Source organism: Hippoglossus stenolepis, chromosome 18 (genome assembly GCF_022539355.2).
Source record: "Hippoglossus stenolepis isolate QCI-W04-F060 chromosome 18, HSTE1.2, whole genome shotgun sequence".
Classification (NCBI taxonomy): Eukaryota; Metazoa; Chordata; class Actinopteri; order Pleuronectiformes; family Pleuronectidae; genus Hippoglossus; species Hippoglossus stenolepis.
In genome coordinates, this window is record NC_061500.1 from 3136394 (window position 1) to 3152824 (window position 16431).

The following is a 16431-nucleotide window of genomic DNA, read 5'->3' on the forward strand; positions in this document are numbered from 1 at the left end:
AAAACCCAGCCTACGTATTAGTACAGTGTTTGTCATCAAGGATTAAAAAAAAATGAAATACTACGTGATAAGGAGCATCGCTTGGAAAAACGTGTTTGACATCATCGTGGGCAAAAGACAAAAGAAGTGGCCGAACCTCAAGAGGAAATACATAAAAAAAAAACTATTTATTTTGTAAAGTAAGGCCACTGATAGGAAGAGAGGAAGAAACAGAGCAGGAAGATAATATGTAGATTATCTTTCAATCCTCATCAGATATCCGTAAAACCTGAAAGTTCAACCTCAAGGTTACGTTTTTTTCGCCCCGTGGGTTTGTTTGTGAACAGGATTACACAAAAAGTACTCGACAGATTTCAATAAAACTTGGTGGAATGATGGGACACGGGGAAAGAAAGAACCCATAATAGTTTGGCATGGATCTGGACTAAGGAGCCGATCCAGTATTATTTCTTCCAAGGAAATAGGGCATTTTTTGTCAGTTTTCCCACTTTCCCAGGGAATATTTCAGGGATTTAGATGAGAAAACAAACAATTTAATCCTGAAAGAAAGTTCTCTCTTTCATTGAGTTTCACAACCAACGTCAGGTCATGACTTTAAACTCGTCTCGTGAATAAAAGAAAAGAAAAGAAATCTACTTTTCACGTGTTAACGCTGCAGAAGCCGTTCACATTGTGCAAATTCTCAACACACACACACACACACACACACACACACACACACACACACACACACACACACACACACACACACACACACACACACACACACACACACACACACACACACACACACACACACACACACACACACGACGGTAAACAACTTTTTTTAAATCGCAGGCTTTTGAAAAAAAACACACAGACGTCAATAAATACATATCAAAAAATAAATAAAATGGCTGCACCATCGCGGTCGGACTTTAGGCCACGTGAGCCACGAGTTGTTAGATGAGCTCATAAATAAATATGAACAAAAAAAAACGAGGACTCGGCTTCAACATACACTTTCATTTGAACTGATTTAAACCATGTTGTTGTTGATTTTACGGCGTCAGTAGTGATCAACGGATGATTTTGTCAGTATTTGTTTCTCCTGAAAGGTTAAAAAAGGAGTGGAAACTTAACATGGCAAGGCACACATCAATACTTTGAACGAAGGGGAAACATTAAGGGTTATTACTTTTAGTACCTCCTCTCGTAACTTTAGCGTCACACGATTAACCAGTCAAATATTTCTGCATCTTTTCTTGCACAAACCGTTTTCACATTTTACTCCGACCATCACAGTGAAGCTACGGACTTCACACATTCACAGTTTTGAGTGTAAGGCATCAAACACATGGCCACGCTTGGAGGGGGTTCGGTTGGTGGTGGTGGTGGTGGTGGGTGGGGTTTTTGCACAACAACACTCGGAAGGTGGGGAACTTGTTCGGCCCTCCAGCAGGGCGTCCTCTGTTCCCTTGAGGCTGTGGCGTGCGCACTGTGCCACTGCGGCGTTGGAGGGGGGGTTAAAAGAAGTGGGTGGAGTGGTCACTTCCTGGTGGATCAGCTGGTCAGTGTGAAGGTTGAACGAACCCGTGTCCGTGTGGTCGAGCTCTGTCACTAATGTTTGAGAGTGTTTGTCCGAGTGTAAACGAGGCGTCGGACGCAGGAAAATGATTCCCTGGATGCGTCTCTTATTCTGAAATTCTGAGTCCCTCCTTCCTTCCTCTCTCTCTCTCCCTCCGTCTCCAGCCCTCCTCCTCTCATCTGCCCTCCTCGGCCGATCGCGTTTCCGATTTCAGCCTCACGAACTCCTTGGCCACGTCGTCGTTGGAGCGCTGCGAGAGGATGCGCATGGCGGTGAGGCCGGTGTCGTCCATGTGGATGCGCTGGCCCAGCGGACACCAGCAGGCGCAGTTGCCCTTCTCCATGATGTCCCTCAGCTGAAGGACGGCCAGGCCCACCACCCGGTCGGCGCGGCCGAAGCAGTAGTCTTTGACGCAGACCTGCAGCTCGTAGCACTCGAAGCCTTCCTGGTTACCCAGAGCACTGCGGAGGGAGAAGAGTCATTCAGCTTAAAACCACAACGTTCGCCAAGAGAAGCTTTTACAGATCAGTGGTAATTGATTAAGTGATTCTTTAAATAGTTGCACTTTAATTTAAAAAGCAGGTAACGCTGCTCCCAGTACTTACAAGTTGAAGGTCTCGTTGAACTTTGGAGACCAGCTGTTGTTCTTGGACTTGGTCTGGAACTTGCGTTTCTTGTCGCTGAGCTGAGGCCCGATCATGGTGGTCTCCACGAAGGGCCGGAACATGCCGGACGTCTGCCATTTTAAATCGCCGGCCCCCATGACTGCAGGAGGAAGAAGACGTGATCAGCCGAGTTAATGTTGTTTAAAAAATGTCACATTATTTCAGGAGGAGTTATTACGAAAACTCAAACTGACCTTTGACGGTGACCTTTCGCTCGCCGTTCCCGGGATGAGTGTACAGCTCGATCTGGACGGACACCTCGCCAATGGGCTTGTCCACGCCGGAACCTAACACACCCAGATACATTCACCAGTGAGCTTTCATTTAACCACATTACAGCAAAAAATAAAGTTTGATTCACGACACAGAGTCAGTATGAGAGGTGGGGGTGGGGGAGAAAAGAAACACTGGCAGATGATTTCAATGACACCTACCCCTGCTGGGCTGAATTTTTTCATTGGGTGTTAACCTAATACCCTTCCCATTGTGCACTGGCACAGAGGCAGCACAGGAGATAAGAGAAGACAGCGACAACACGTCAACACAATTTCAGCGTCAGAAACAAACACACAAAATACAGGTTCAGATCTCAAAGAGGAGAAATTATTGTCCTATGGAAACACATTGTTCAGCTGGCGCCCTCTCCTGGTGTATTAGGGGGAAAGGAAATGGATCTTGAAGCTGTGGCGCTCACTACCTTGTGCGTGCTGGGAGGTGACAAAGGTCTTGATGAGTGTGTCTGTTGTCTGCGTGTAGAGCGACAGCGCGTGGCGGAGCGAGGACAGCTCGGGACTCTTCTCTAGGAACGCCTTCTTCAGACCGTTGCCGCCCGCGTGGAAGTATTGCTGCAGAGGAAACAAGAGGGTGACTCAACAAAAAAGATCCTGTTTCTTTACGCTTTACCTTTCTTTACAGACAAACCTCCCCTGGTAAAACTGTCCACCTACATAAACTTTCAGGGTTCTTGATAAACGGATGAATAGTGGATGAAGCTAACCCGACCCCGCGTCTCCCCGGCGTCCCAATGAAACCCGACCCTGTCGTATAAACTGACCTTGATCGTGTCCAGTGCCACGTCCATGACAGCACACTGCCTGGGAGACAAGCTCTTAGCCTCGCCCGCCATGTGATCCTGCACACGATGAGCAGAGAGAGACGAGTTAGCGATGATTCTGGTAACACACAGATAAAAAATATCCGAAGGGCTTCTTGATACCTTGAGTTTGGAGAGCTGACCGAGCTCTTTGGCCGCCGAGAGGATCTGCGCTCCCTGAGAGAAGAGAACAAAAGGAACTGAGAAACGACTTTCTGTTGCATTTAACTTTGCAATTTCCACCAACGCTGAAGCAAACAAAGCAAACACGTGACTCACAAAGGTATCGCTGCCCTGCGGCAGAACAATGGTCTTCTCCAGGCTGCTCATCACGATCCTCCAGAGCTCCTTCAGCACACGTTTCAGGACGGTCTTCTCACAAACTGTGGCGAAAAGGGTCAGCCTGCAAAAACATGGTGCAGATCATATCAGCAAGAGGCCAAGAGGAGAAACCTGCAAACTTGTGGAAGAGGAAAATGCTGGGTGGGGTTTAAAATCTGAATCATCCACTCACCTTCCATCCAGGAAGTCCATGAGTGGCCTCAGCATGTTGTCAGAGTCGCCCTCCACCTGGTTCTTGTTGCTGGCGTTGAGCGGCCCCTTGATCTGGTACAGCAGCGACGCCATCTGTCGCATGCACTCGGTGATCCGGCTCTGGAAGCTGATAGGATGATGAGCAATCAGCAAAATGCACGTGAGGGTTTCTGCATCACCTCTAAATATGTGGGGGGGGGGGAACTGGACATGTACCTGTTCCCAAATGTGCTGCTGAGCTCGTCCAGCACGTTGTTCAGCTTCACCTGCAGGTCGTTCAGGAGGTCGCTGGCCTCAGCGTCCAACTGCAGACACACAAGCAGAGAGAAGCTTTTAAAACGGACTGAGGGTCTTTATTTTATAAACTGTATAGTTATGAATAATACGATATATGCTGATAGGAAAAAAACTAAACATGGATGACCTCAAACATTTTAATGAACTTTCATATTTGCATTTTAGACAAAATCCCCCAAAATAACCTTCAATCTTCTTTAGGTCATTTTGCTTTAAATGCAAGAAACTGGAAGATTTTAAAATTTAACCAAAAAGCCTAAATAACCAGTAGCTGCGTTATGTTATTATGGGTTGTCAAGCTTCAACACTGTGGGATGGCAAAGGAATTAGTGGCAAAAACCATAATTAGGGTTTTGTATTCAATGCTCCTGAGGCAGGGGAACACGCAACACGATTGTATATACATTTTTTTAAACGACTAAATGAATCAACATTCGCACAAACCCACCTTTTTCCCAGCAGCCTCCAACTTTCAATGGGAGCACATTGGAAAAATACAAAAGTTTAACATTGCAAAGAGATGTGAGTCTTTCAGGTCTCACGAGCACAGGGGGAGGGAGACGGGGGTGTAAGATCCATAAAATGACCGAACCCAGGTAGACTGAGGCTAAATGATCTGAATAAGCTGCGCCTGCAGGGGGAGCTGAGACATATGGATGAAGCCGGACTGTGGCTCATTAAGCCAATGATCCAATGGCCTTTTGATTCATGGCCTGTCGGGGGGGGGGGTTATGTGGCGCCATCAGCGAGGGGAGAAGTTTCTGCTGTGCAGCACGGAGGAGAAAAGTGCTTGAGGCTTCAGGGAAATGCAGCTACAAATGGATTGTGTCCCCTGTTTGTAATGTGTCTGTGTGTGTGTTTTTGTGTTAATAAACATGAGTGTGTGCACCTACACTCACCTTCTTCTCTTCAAATGCGTTTCCAGTCTGTGGCAGCACAGAGAAGTGGAGGGTAACACAGGAAAACCTCGGTTTAGAGTCATTTCTCGTTTGGAATTGGATTTTCATGTATTTTGGGGGAACAGCTGAAGATCAGTTGCTATAATAGAAAGTTGTGTGGCAGCGGATTCACCCTGGTGTGCATGTAACCTACCTTCTCTACCGGTGCGGGCGTCTTTGTGAGTTACAGGGATGTTTATTAAGATTTTTTAAAAGAGAAATAAAAAAAGACAAATTAACAAAAACTAAAAAAAACACAAATCAAAGAGGACAGTACTGTATTTTAAGGGGAAACAAGTTTTGAGGAACGACCGGGGGAAAGAAAAAGTGAAAATTCAACCACAGATGAAGATAAAATCTAAAGATGATAAACGTCACCATGACAACCACAGGGAAAAGACTTGGAATGATGTTCCAGGTTAAAACCACTTCACACTGTAACAAACCTCGACCTCAATTTCCTCCCCTTCCTCCCCCACTGCTTCCTCCTCCACCTCCTCCTCCTCCTCCTCACTCTCCTCAAACTACGAGTGGCAGTGAAGAGACAATAAGAAATGTTAAAAGTTTGATTCTCATCCACGTGTCCTTTAGGTGGTGAGATCAGGGTGAGTATATGCAGTCATGTGTCACATGTCTGCATATACAGGGAACTTGCCTGCCATGCTAGCATTCTACTGTTGGGCTAGAAAAGAAAAAGGAAAAACACGACTGTGACTTCACTCTCACTCACTAGAATCACCACCTCATGGTTGTAACGCCTCCGCCAAACCAATGAAGCTGCACTTTTTCAATCCATGTCTGTCCAGAGTCATAACACATGACAAAAGAAAGGGAGAGAGCTCCGTCATCCACATACACCAATGAGCGTTTAGTAGTTGATGAGCAGAGGAGCAGGAGGCCCCCCTGTTCTGCTTGTTATCCAGGAAGTTTTATCCAAACATTTGTGTGAAATTTCGTCATGATACGCAAATTCATTCTTGAGTTATAGGTAAAAAATGGGTTTTATGAGGTCAGGGTGACTTTCACGTTTGAGCCCCAATCGTCTAATCAGTTCATCCTCGAATCTAAATGAAAGTTTGGGCCCCAACAAACCAGAGGTAAACAAAACTAAAATCTAATACTTTACTTTACTTCTCTCCATGTTGACAAGCAGCACATTTATACACACACACTGAACTGAAGCTTCAAGTTAAAGGATCAAATCAACAAAGTTCAAGACGATCACCAGACAATAACGTCCAACTCGGTCACTCGCTCTTTGCCACTGAAGGAAAATCCCACCACTGCTGCTCAGAGCAATTCTAGCGCCACCTTGTGTTTGAGTAGAGTACTGGAGACTTTTTTCCCCCATGCAACAAAAAGTACTTTCAGGGGACAGTTTCTAATCAGCTGCTAAATCTGATTGTAATGTTGAGATCAGGAAAACTGATGCAGAAGAAGCACCCTCATGCTATTTTACATTTATAGATGCAGGTTGATTATCCGATGGAACAGCACTAAATAAAACAGGGGCAACTATTCAAGCTACATCAGCAGCAGAGTATTTAGTAGAACAGTTAAGCTACGGTGTTACGATACAAGATTTACTGGTTTAAGGTTCAGTAAATATCACACAATATGAATTATGGACTAACTAATAAAGCACAACAGTCACCATGCTACATTCTATTAGAAGTGAGCTACAGTCTAACACTCTACTCTGCTGCCATCAGCAGTACGCACCAGAGCCTTTGCCTCCTCTTCATCGGTAATAACCTGTTTCTGAGGAAGAGGAAAATCATTTCTTTGCATAAACGCCCAAAAAATAACGACACAGCTGCATCAGCGCCACTGGCTCAGATGTGAACCTACCTCTTCATCTACTGCCTCCTCCTCCTCCTCCTCCTTCTTCTCTTCTTCTTCAATCACTCCATTTAGCTTTAATTGTAAAGTGAACACACTGGTTGAAACTGCACAACTAAAAAAAACTACTACACTAGCTCCACAGTAAATATGATGCAGCACTATGTAGGGATCTGAAGCAGGGGGAGGTCACAGCTGACAGAGGTTATCGATTGCTGTCACTGCAGCTACACTTAGGACACTTGTCTCCATATCCTCTAGTCTATTAGGCAGCACAGGGACCAGATCTCCGTGTATCGATCTGCTTTCACTGACAGCGTCACGTCGTCAGACACCAGGGACGACGTGTGGACATTTCTATACAACCGGCCCGTGACACAAGATTCACGGCGTACACGCAACACCCGCTACGGCCTCGTTAAGAGTCAGGATCTACAGCGCTACTGCACATACCTGCGCTTCCTCTGTTGCAGTCTGATACACAACACACACACACAAATGCAGCTTTTATAATTTTATGTTTTTTTAGTAGCAGCACACTGGATATTCTCAGTGACCCAGTGCGATGCTCTTACAGATTAAAACTGGTTTCTGGACGTACCTGTTTGGCCCCCATCGACTCAAACATCTTCTCCAGCTGGATTCTCAACTGCTGCACATTATTCAGCAGGACGCACGGCTACAGGAGGAGGCAGCAGAGACACAGCGGACAGTGAGATTACACTGACAGGGAATTATTCAAGTTTAAAAACACCATTCAAGTTTAAATAAAGCTCTGTTAAATAGGTCAATGCCGATGCCGGGATGGTGGATCCCCAAATTTGATTGAAGTTACAAGGAAAAACATTTAAATGGCTTATTGCAGAAAACATAAACTTACAATCTTCTCCTTGTCAATATAAGAAGGGAAGTTCTTGGTCAGAATGGCGCTGTACAGCAGGAGAACTTTGGAAATTGTCTGTAAAAAAAAAAGAGCAACAAAGACATTAAAAATTAGAGTAAGTTTCTTACTTCTAATAAAACTGTTCACAGCGTTTACAAAGTGGAATATTTGATACTTTTTAGGGAACATAGATTCTCCTGCATATTAAAAACGTTCCCTGATGTATGAATGTGTTCCTGTGGCACAGAGGAAAACAAAACCCGACACATGAGACTGTGCTGCCCCCTCGTTCCCTCCGGAGGGAATTCAAAGTTTCCATTTGATGAAGTAATATTCAATTCTCTTTACAATGATGTAGTTGTTCTTAATATCCCTCATACTCTGTTTCTAAGGGAGGAAGCTAGTCACAGTGAAGATGCTGCTTTTGGAAGAAAGAAGTTTAAAATGACAGAGAGCTCATATATTATTGATTATCAATCAAATCTAGAGCCTGTTTTAAGTTCTTTTCTCCAAATCCTCTCACGCTGTGGCGCACTTGAGAGCGTGATGTGTTACCTTGGAGAAGCGGCGGCTGTACTGAGCCATGACGCTCGGGTCGGGACATTCCAGCTTCTTGATGATCTCAAAACTCTGGTTGAGCTGCGTGAAGATGTCCACGACGGAGCAGGAGAACAGAGCGTGCTCAGACGTCTGCTGGAACTGAGACGGCAGCCGAGAGTAAGGAGGGTTAAATAGTTTCTTTGCACAAGTAACAAAAATATCAGAGACAATTTAAATTGTTCTTACTCCGTCTTTCTTGTCTCTCTCCAGGGCTCCGTGCATGAACTCAACAGATACGTCCTCATTTTCCGCCAACCACTGCAGCACAAACTGTACGAACCATCTACATGGGAAAACACAGGCATCGTATCCATATCCAAATATCTCAATTAAAGATCAGTTTAAAAATCACATGATCAAACATAACGTTTCCCCTCCGAGCCTCTGAGAGAATACGACACTTGCACTTACGACGGGTAGTCGGGGACGACGTCCTTGACGCTCGGCAGCTCCTTGACATATTCATTGTAGAGCCACTTGACCTTGAAGTGCAGGTTCATGTAGTCGGTGCTCTTACACAGCCGGTGCTTCTCGTGCTCTGCAGATACATGAGCACACGAGGAGCCTGTGAGATGTCTCATGAGCTGGAGAGAATCTCAAGATCACTCAGATCTAGCCCTTGATTCCCGTCTTTACGCTGAGCTAAGATGATTAGTCTCTGGTTTTGGCTACACACTGTTTACACAGTCCAAATGCTAAAGGAATTTTGGGAGTCAATGAATTCTGATATACTCTTTATATTATAAACAAACAATGTAGGTTGATTTATGAAGTTTTATATTACATTTGTTATTAATATGAACTGTGGTTGTGTGCACATTTATTTAAGGTAAGTTGAAACACATGCAGCCATAAAGGTGAGCTCAAATTTACCCAGGAGTAATTTTGGTGACCTACTAAAAACTACTACTATGAAAGTTTAAATACTTAATAAGTACAAAATCTCCGAACACATTTTTCCATCTCTTTTAATATTAAAGCAGATTGAAAATGAAGGATTCACCACATCTGTGCAGAAGTGTGTGATACAGATAGGGGGTTTCATCTTGAGGACGGGGGGCTGGGATAAGGGGTGCGCTGCTGTACAGTAACGTACAGTGCAGCAGACACAAAGTGCAGAGAAGCTCCTGGGAGACATAAGCAGCTTTTAAACCCTGCACAGTCATTTCTAACTTTAACATCTTCTGTATCACTTCTACTACAGAATTCCCTCTCTCTCCCACATCTCCAGTTTCTCCAGGATTCTCCTCCTCACGTTTTCAAGCACACGATACTTGAGCAGGATGATAAGACGGGGCTGGGACTTACCTTCCATAGCATACTTCATGTCTTGAGCAAACAATGTCCACATGACCTCTGCTGACACCTTCCCTACACTCAGCTCTTGAGGGAACCTGGGAGAAAGGTGACGGACAGACAAGGATGTAAATAATACAATACAGAACAACACGGCATTAATCTGACGGAATTCTGAGACCAAACAAAGACAGAATATCCCCGAGTATCACGACTGAAGAGTCAGTTTTAAGTGCTTCTGAACATCTGGAGCTAAGACTTAAAGACAACACCTCTTATTCTCCTTTTAGCAAGAAATCAATGGGTAAAGATTAATTCAAACTGTCTGTATTGTCCTGATATTTAATAGAATAAAGAATGAGTAAAAAACAACAACTAACTGGTTGAGCACGGGTGTGTAGGAGTTCCTGTCCTCTTCAATGATGGAGACGATGAGCATGATGAGTTTGGGCCAGAAGTCCAAGTTCTTGACACTCGGACCCTGCTCCTCCAGAGGGACGTCCTCCTTGTTCTAGAGTAGCAACGAGACACAGTCAGTCTCTAAAAGAAGGGACAGTTCAATACAATGGACAGCAAACAATCAGAAGAAGACATATATAGTAGTTATTTACCCCTTGTAGCGATCTGAAACGTTTCTGCAGCTGATGAATAACGGACATGTGACTCACCGTGTCTGCAGGTTGATACTGTCTGTTGTACAGCTCGTGGCAGTTATTGAAGATGTAGTCGAACGTGGAGTTGAGACAGGCCTTGACACAGTCCCTCACCACCTGGCTGGCTCTGGGCGGAGACTGAAGCTCCTGGACCTGAGCACAAGACGGAGGGAGGGACACCGACGCTTTATCGACTTGTACAGAAAGTCACCGGCGATGAAAACAGAGTTATCTCCCACACAAAAAGAAAAATAGAGATGGATGAAGCACAAACCTTCATCCTGAAGAAGGTGATGCTGGTTAGAAGATCCACGGTGGATTTTAGGTCCTGCAGGCGATCCTTGTTGCTGGCAGGGAAGTGGTTCTACAGAAGAAAAATTGGTTTTGACATAATTCACCATTACAGACATAAAGTGCATATCAATGAGGACAGCGTAGAGAAATTCACACTCAGGGCTCAGACTGCAAATTGTCCGTGAGAGTTCATACTTCAAAGCAGAGGCATCAGGAAATACTGAACATTTTAAGGATGTGGCACAAAATGTAGTCGTGTAATGTAGTGTTTCTTTTGTGAAAGGGGGGGTTTGTGTTTGTCCTAAACTCACGACAACAAATAATGAGGGAACATTCTACAATATAATCTTTGAGAAATCAGTTATCTATTTAGTACAATAAAATCTTACCCTGTATGTCGAGAGGTCAATGCGCAGTGAGTTGTGCAACTGGTCCAAGAGCTTGACAAAGCGTTCTTTCTGTGTGGGGAAGAAAAGACAAGAATCGTAAAGAGAGATAGAAACAAAAGGCAAGGAGAAAGATTGAAGGTGGGTGTGTGTGTGTGTGTGTGTGTGTGTGTGTGTGTGTGTGTGTGTGTGTGTGCTAAAGTAGTACAAACCCCAAAATTGGAGGCAGCGAAGCGGTCGGAGGCGGACACATTGGTGGAGGCGGTGGTGTGGGCGTAGAAAGCATTGATATTGGCCAGCAGGGTGCTCATCACCGCAGGAACCCCGGGACACATGTACTTGGATGACAGACAGGCAAAGTGACTGTAAAGAGAAGCACAGACAAAGCCTGGTAAAGACCCGGGAGCTCGATTCCCTCCAGTTACACCAGCTCACACTTCTCTCTGTCATGAAGAGGAGGTTCTGTCAAAGCCTTGATCTGCTCAGACTGTGTTCTCTCGAGGGGTCTTGTTTTAACCCGATGATCCCTATTAGGAACGGTCGTTTCATCTGCCCATCAGCTAGCTGGCACGTTTAGGCTGAGGGACGGCCCATTGGAGTGCGCTCTCTGTGAGCGATGGGCCCGGCTAACAGGCATCTGTATGGAGCACGACAGTTCATGGAGACAAATCCATCCTCGGGCCCATTCATAATTGACTTTCCTTCATTTGGAGGCCAACAGGGAACGACAGCGGCGCCGAGGAAGACAAAGGTGCGGAGGTAGGGCGAGGAACAGGGGGAGATGAAGAGGTGACACATACATGGACAGAGAGAGAGAGAGAGAGAGAGAGAGAGATGGAGACCGTTTGTTTTTCGCTGTGATGTCTCACACTCACGTCATGGCTTGGTAGATGGACTCGATCCCGTAGCGCATGGCAAACTCGTCCACTATCTCCTGAGCCACGTCGTCGAAGTAGACTTTCCAGGCGTCGTCTCCACGGGGGTCTGGGATTTTCACCACCCCTTGGCCGAGCATGTCATTCGAATGGTGGAACAGGTTCTGCAGGGGAGAGACAAGTGGTGTGACTGTCATGTGAATAAGCTGTAGCAGGAAAGAAAAGGGTTTTTTAGACTTATTCCTCTTTTACACCAAAATGAACGGGGATACGTGGGTTTTATAAACGTGGGTAAAACTTTGCCTTTCTGTTATTATTGATTCCTGTTCACAAACACACAGGACACTTTATCCATTCCCATTGTAGACAAAAGACAGGTTTTATATGATGTTAGTAGGTTTTGTGACCAGTTGAAGAGAGGCTTTAAAATAACTATTGGTCTATTTAAGAAGAAAAGTGTGTCAGATTCCCAAATATTGGTGGCATCTTAAAAAATGTTTTATATTATTTGATCCTGTTACTTTACTAGCACTGTCCTACATATGATAACCCTGCATTGCATCCTGTGTGCATGTGTGTTACATTAAACCAAACACATCCAATGGTTTCTGCAGCACCACACACTGTACCTCATGCAAACACGTGTACTGCACATGATACGGAGCCACTTTCTCCTCTCCCTTAATCTCCACGTTGATCTGCAGGCGAATGGCACCCGACACCGCCGACTTGTCCGTCCTCTTCTCTGTAATCAGACACAAACACATTCAGCCGCACGCACTCACACTCGCGTATCCTCTCGAGTCATAACGCCGATGCAATCCTGCGGCACATGGAACCAGGTCTGTTAACACAACACTAATTACAGACCATTAAGATAGCAGTTCTATTGTAGGGGGATCTGTTTCTACACGTTGATGGCAGTGCAGCGACGGCAGCACTAATAGAAGTCCTGATCGGGAGGGAGACAATGGCAGGGGGGGACGTATGGATTCGCGCCTGATCATCCAGGACACTTGAGCTCTTGCTCGTCTGGAGGTGGAGTGCTCGGCGGCTCACCCCTGCTATTTGCCCTGACAGGCGCATCATTAGGGGTAATTTGTACATGTCGGCAGAGCGGTCGATTTCCGACTGGAGTGCTGCTACTTGATAATCACACATCAGGAGGACAAAGCGGGGAGAGAAAGGAGGGAGGGTGCTTCGGAGACAACGCTGATAAGAGTAGAGGAAACGTTTTGAAATGCACGGAGCGTATTACATGACTGATAATAAATATTGCTTCCATTTCTAATTCCTAATGACTCCAACCTACAGGAATATTCTGTTAAACGTGGAGATCGAGGATAATTAAATCGAGCACTTTATATTTTGCAGCAGATTTATAGGCGCATTCATATTCAGCATAATGTTGTTCTAGTGTAAGATTTATTATTGTCACAGTTAATTTCGGCACTTTAATCAAGCAGAAACAAAAAGATGCTTTGTGCTTAAGAAGTGAACGACTCGCTCCTGTATTTAACATGGATGTGGAAATAACTTCTGGGGAGAGTTTATGCACCAGCAGCTCTTGAATATAAATATAACGAACTGATAAAGTACAAATTATAATATCTTCATCCACGAGGGTGCAGTACCGGGGAAGTATAAATATTTCAGAGATGTTTTCCCAGAGAACAACTTTCAGCAATTGTAAAGAGGCTGATTTAGAATTTCATGGAACGGGATTACATGGGAAAACCAGTATTGTCATGCAGGCCAACATGGGCCTCGAGGCTGCTCCTCTTCTTCAAGGTACAAGAACGAAAAATGATACGTTGCTGCAGGCAAAGGAAACGTGGGTAATGAGGTTCAAACAAACCACTGACTGGACTTAAAAGTGACCTGCACACAGAATATACACGTTGAGAATGTTCATCTCATAAGAAGTAGATCAAATCCTCGATTAGGACAAAGTTTCCTTCGTGGAACCGGCACATTTTTAGTCTTATAACTTGGTCCTCTTTATACAGGGCAGGACAGAGTACTGACCCAGGTTGTACCAGACGTCCATTTCTCCGCTCAGCGTTCGAACTTCAATGATACTCTGGCCGAGGAAATCATCAGATTCCCTCTTGAGACGCTGCTTCACCCTGGACTTGATGTCGTCATCCTCGTCCCACACGCGCACTTTGATTCGGTCTGACGAGTTGTGGCACTCACTAGTGAAAAGGAGGACAATGAAATAGAAACATTAAATAAACAATCATTAATACATTATACACAGGTTTGATAAACAATAAAATTCAGTGACTTACAAGTGGTACTTCTCCTCCCAGACAGGATTGAGGTTTCCATAAATGGTCTTGGTTCTTTTCTTGGTCTTTCCCACCTGAACTGTGACGTACGGATCGCTGGATCCCGTCTTGTCCTTCGCCTGAAGTCCTTGTGCACAAACAACTACACAAAGACACACACACAGCAAACACGAGCAGAAGAATTCCAAGTTTAATGCTTAGGTGCCAACGTCTGTGTTGAGCTGATCCACTTTTTTGTAACTTTGAATCTGTGGCATGTACCTGTGATGGTGATCTTGGCCGACCACTTGGAGGTCCCGTCCAGAACGCTCTGTTTGATGGTCTTCATCTGCTGTGCGTGGATGGCTTTGCTGATGACAAACACTTCCCTGATGAGTTCGAAGATTTCCGGCTTGTTCCTCTCCCGGATCTTCATCCTGTCCTTCATGGCCATGATGATATTCTGAGTCTTGTCCTCAGCTCCGTGCTTAGAGCTCTTCTCCGCGGCACCTGCACGTCAAAGTAAAACAATCCTTTGTTGGACTTCTGTGAACTTCACGTATGAGCATTTCCCCGTGTTTTGGGCTTTACTCACGCTGCAGACAGTCGGCGTTCAGCAGCTCTTGGCACTTCTCGTGGCACTTGACACCGCACTCGGAGCAACGCATGCCTTGGCGGGCGATCCCCCACAACAACCCCTCACACTCGTAGCAGTATGTTGGGGTGGTGGCAGTCCACACTTCAAAGTTATGCGGGGTCGTGCAAGATATGGGGTAGATGAGAGCCTGCAGCGTCTTCTTGTACACATGGGATTTCTATAGAATGGAGAACGTGTATTTTAATGCACGGGACACACGACAAAAAATTATCTTGTGGCGATATTATCAATATTTCGGTTGTTAAACTCACCAGCTCCTCGTCCTTGAACGAGGACCGTGCAGCCATAGAAGATGCGATCCCCGCCTTCCTGGCTTGGACGAGCGACTGAGCCACAGGCGACAGAGGAAAGTTTACTTAATATTAGCGTTGAACATTCACACACACACACACACACACACACACACACACACACACACACACACACACACACACACACACACACACACACACACACACACACACACACACACACACACACACACACACACACACACACACACACCACAACCCACAACCAAGCACACCCTCAAAATAATATCACTAAAACGGAGGGGGTCAGTATGGTTAAAAGGTGAGTGGGGAGGTTGTAAGGGTGGTGAGTAGGGTTACAACACAAACAGAAACATGTATTATATACTTCTATAAATATATACATACATGTGTATATGTATATATCAATAATTATGCACATTTTCCCTTTTGGTGAATTCTTACCAGATGATCAGAAAATACATGAGTAATATTAGTTTTCCCAACTAGTGAAGTAAAGTAACAATAGTAGTAAGAAGTAATCATTTATATAAATGTTAATATTCTGAAGCAAAAGCAGCATCTGACAAAACATTGGGTGGTTAGTAATGTTTTTCAACCCGTCAGTGATTTCCATGGCACAGCAAGTAAGAAAAGAAACAAACCAAAACAGTGAGGGGGGGGGGGATTAGGTGATTGGGTGTTTTACTGATAATATCAAGTAGGCAGAAAAGGCTTCCCATGACCAAGAGGATGCATGCAAACGTTTTAATTTGTGTTAAACGAGAGGTCTGAGATCAACACATGCTGCAAGACAGTCAGGTTTGAGGCAGCTGCTGTTTTATTAGTCCTACTTGATATTTTGTGGTTTAGTAAAAAAAGGGAGGGGCAGCTGGGTTCTATTAACTTACCATAGCCTGACCAAGGAGAGTGAATGCATTCAAGAGAGTTGTGGGGAATAGTTTCGGGGTTTAAGAGAGGAGGGAGAGAGAAATTAACAGTCTGGTTTCATATCTGTCTCGATAACAATCTCATCCCATGTGTAGCTCAGAGGTCAAACAGTAACTGTTGAGTTCTGCAGGTGCGTCTCACCAACAGAAAGACGTGAACTCACAAAGAAAGTACAGAACAAACAGGGGTGATATATGACGTATGAGTGCAAAAGAAAGATGTGTACTGACCACGTCGCTGACCAAGGGGATCGGCTTCTTTTTACGCAGGTCTGGCATACTGTCGATTCCATACAGACCAGGACCGCCACTGTGCCGGAAGAAAAATTGCGTGAATAGATAAATAACGGCCTCAGTGCACAAAACGGTCACA

The 16431-nt window shown here is 45.0% G+C and overlaps 1 protein-coding gene across 14 annotated transcripts in view; it reads right to left on the reverse strand.

The window, feature by feature from the left end:
• Window positions 1–1504: 1504 nt before the first annotated feature.
• LOC118125979 (protein unc-13 homolog B-like) overlaps window positions 1505–16431 on the reverse strand; it is a 52119-nt gene continuing 37192 nt past the window's right edge. For 4 of the 14 annotated variants that reach the window (XM_047344511.1, XM_047344510.1, XM_047344503.1 and 1 more), the window contains 36 exons: window positions 16290–16368; window positions 16020–16025; window positions 15109–15183; window positions 14795–15014; window positions 14482–14709; window positions 14221–14362; window positions 13955–14124; window positions 12556–12671; window positions 11927–12090; window positions 11264–11414; window positions 11055–11123; window positions 10646–10735; window positions 10387–10524; window positions 10099–10229; window positions 9731–9816; window positions 8834–8960; window positions 8609–8705; window positions 8378–8521; window positions 7820–7897; window positions 7541–7618; window positions 7393–7413; window positions 6949–7014; window positions 6820–6858; window positions 5252–5272; window positions 5059–5085; window positions 4608–4628; window positions 4079–4167; window positions 3843–3989; window positions 3608–3731; window positions 3452–3505; window positions 3290–3367; window positions 2933–3080; window positions 2670–2726; window positions 2430–2522; window positions 2176–2335; window positions 1505–2031 (listed from right to left, as the gene is read on the reverse strand). In XM_047344511.1, the coding sequence (XP_047200467.1) occupies window positions 1746–2031; window positions 2176–2335; window positions 2430–2522; window positions 2670–2726; window positions 2933–3080; window positions 3290–3367; window positions 3452–3505; window positions 3608–3731; window positions 3843–3989; window positions 4079–4167; window positions 4608–4628; window positions 5059–5085; window positions 5252–5272; window positions 6820–6858; window positions 6949–7014; window positions 7393–7413; window positions 7541–7618; window positions 7820–7897; window positions 8378–8521; window positions 8609–8705; window positions 8834–8960; window positions 9731–9816; window positions 10099–10229; window positions 10387–10524; window positions 10646–10735; window positions 11055–11123; window positions 11264–11414; window positions 11927–12090; window positions 12556–12671; window positions 13955–14124; window positions 14221–14362; window positions 14482–14709; window positions 14795–15014; window positions 15109–15183; window positions 16020–16025; window positions 16290–16368 (3820 nt within the window). In that variant the 3' untranslated portion in view covers window positions 1505–1745. Of the gene's footprint in view, window positions 2032–2175; window positions 2336–2429; window positions 2523–2669; window positions 2727–2932; window positions 3081–3289; window positions 3368–3451; window positions 3732–3842; window positions 3990–4078; window positions 4168–4607; window positions 4629–5058; window positions 5086–5251; window positions 5273–5624; window positions 5780–6819; window positions 6859–6948; window positions 7015–7392; window positions 7414–7540; window positions 7619–7819; window positions 7898–8377; window positions 8522–8608; window positions 8706–8833; window positions 8961–9730; window positions 9817–10098; window positions 10230–10386; window positions 10525–10645; window positions 10736–11054; window positions 11124–11263; window positions 11415–11926; window positions 12091–12555; window positions 12672–13954; window positions 14125–14220; window positions 14363–14481; window positions 14710–14794; window positions 15015–15108; window positions 15184–16019; window positions 16026–16289; window positions 16369–16431 lie in introns of those variants that run through there. The other 10 variants (XM_047344512.1, XM_047344507.1, XM_047344504.1 and 7 more) reach the window with 9 other exon arrangements.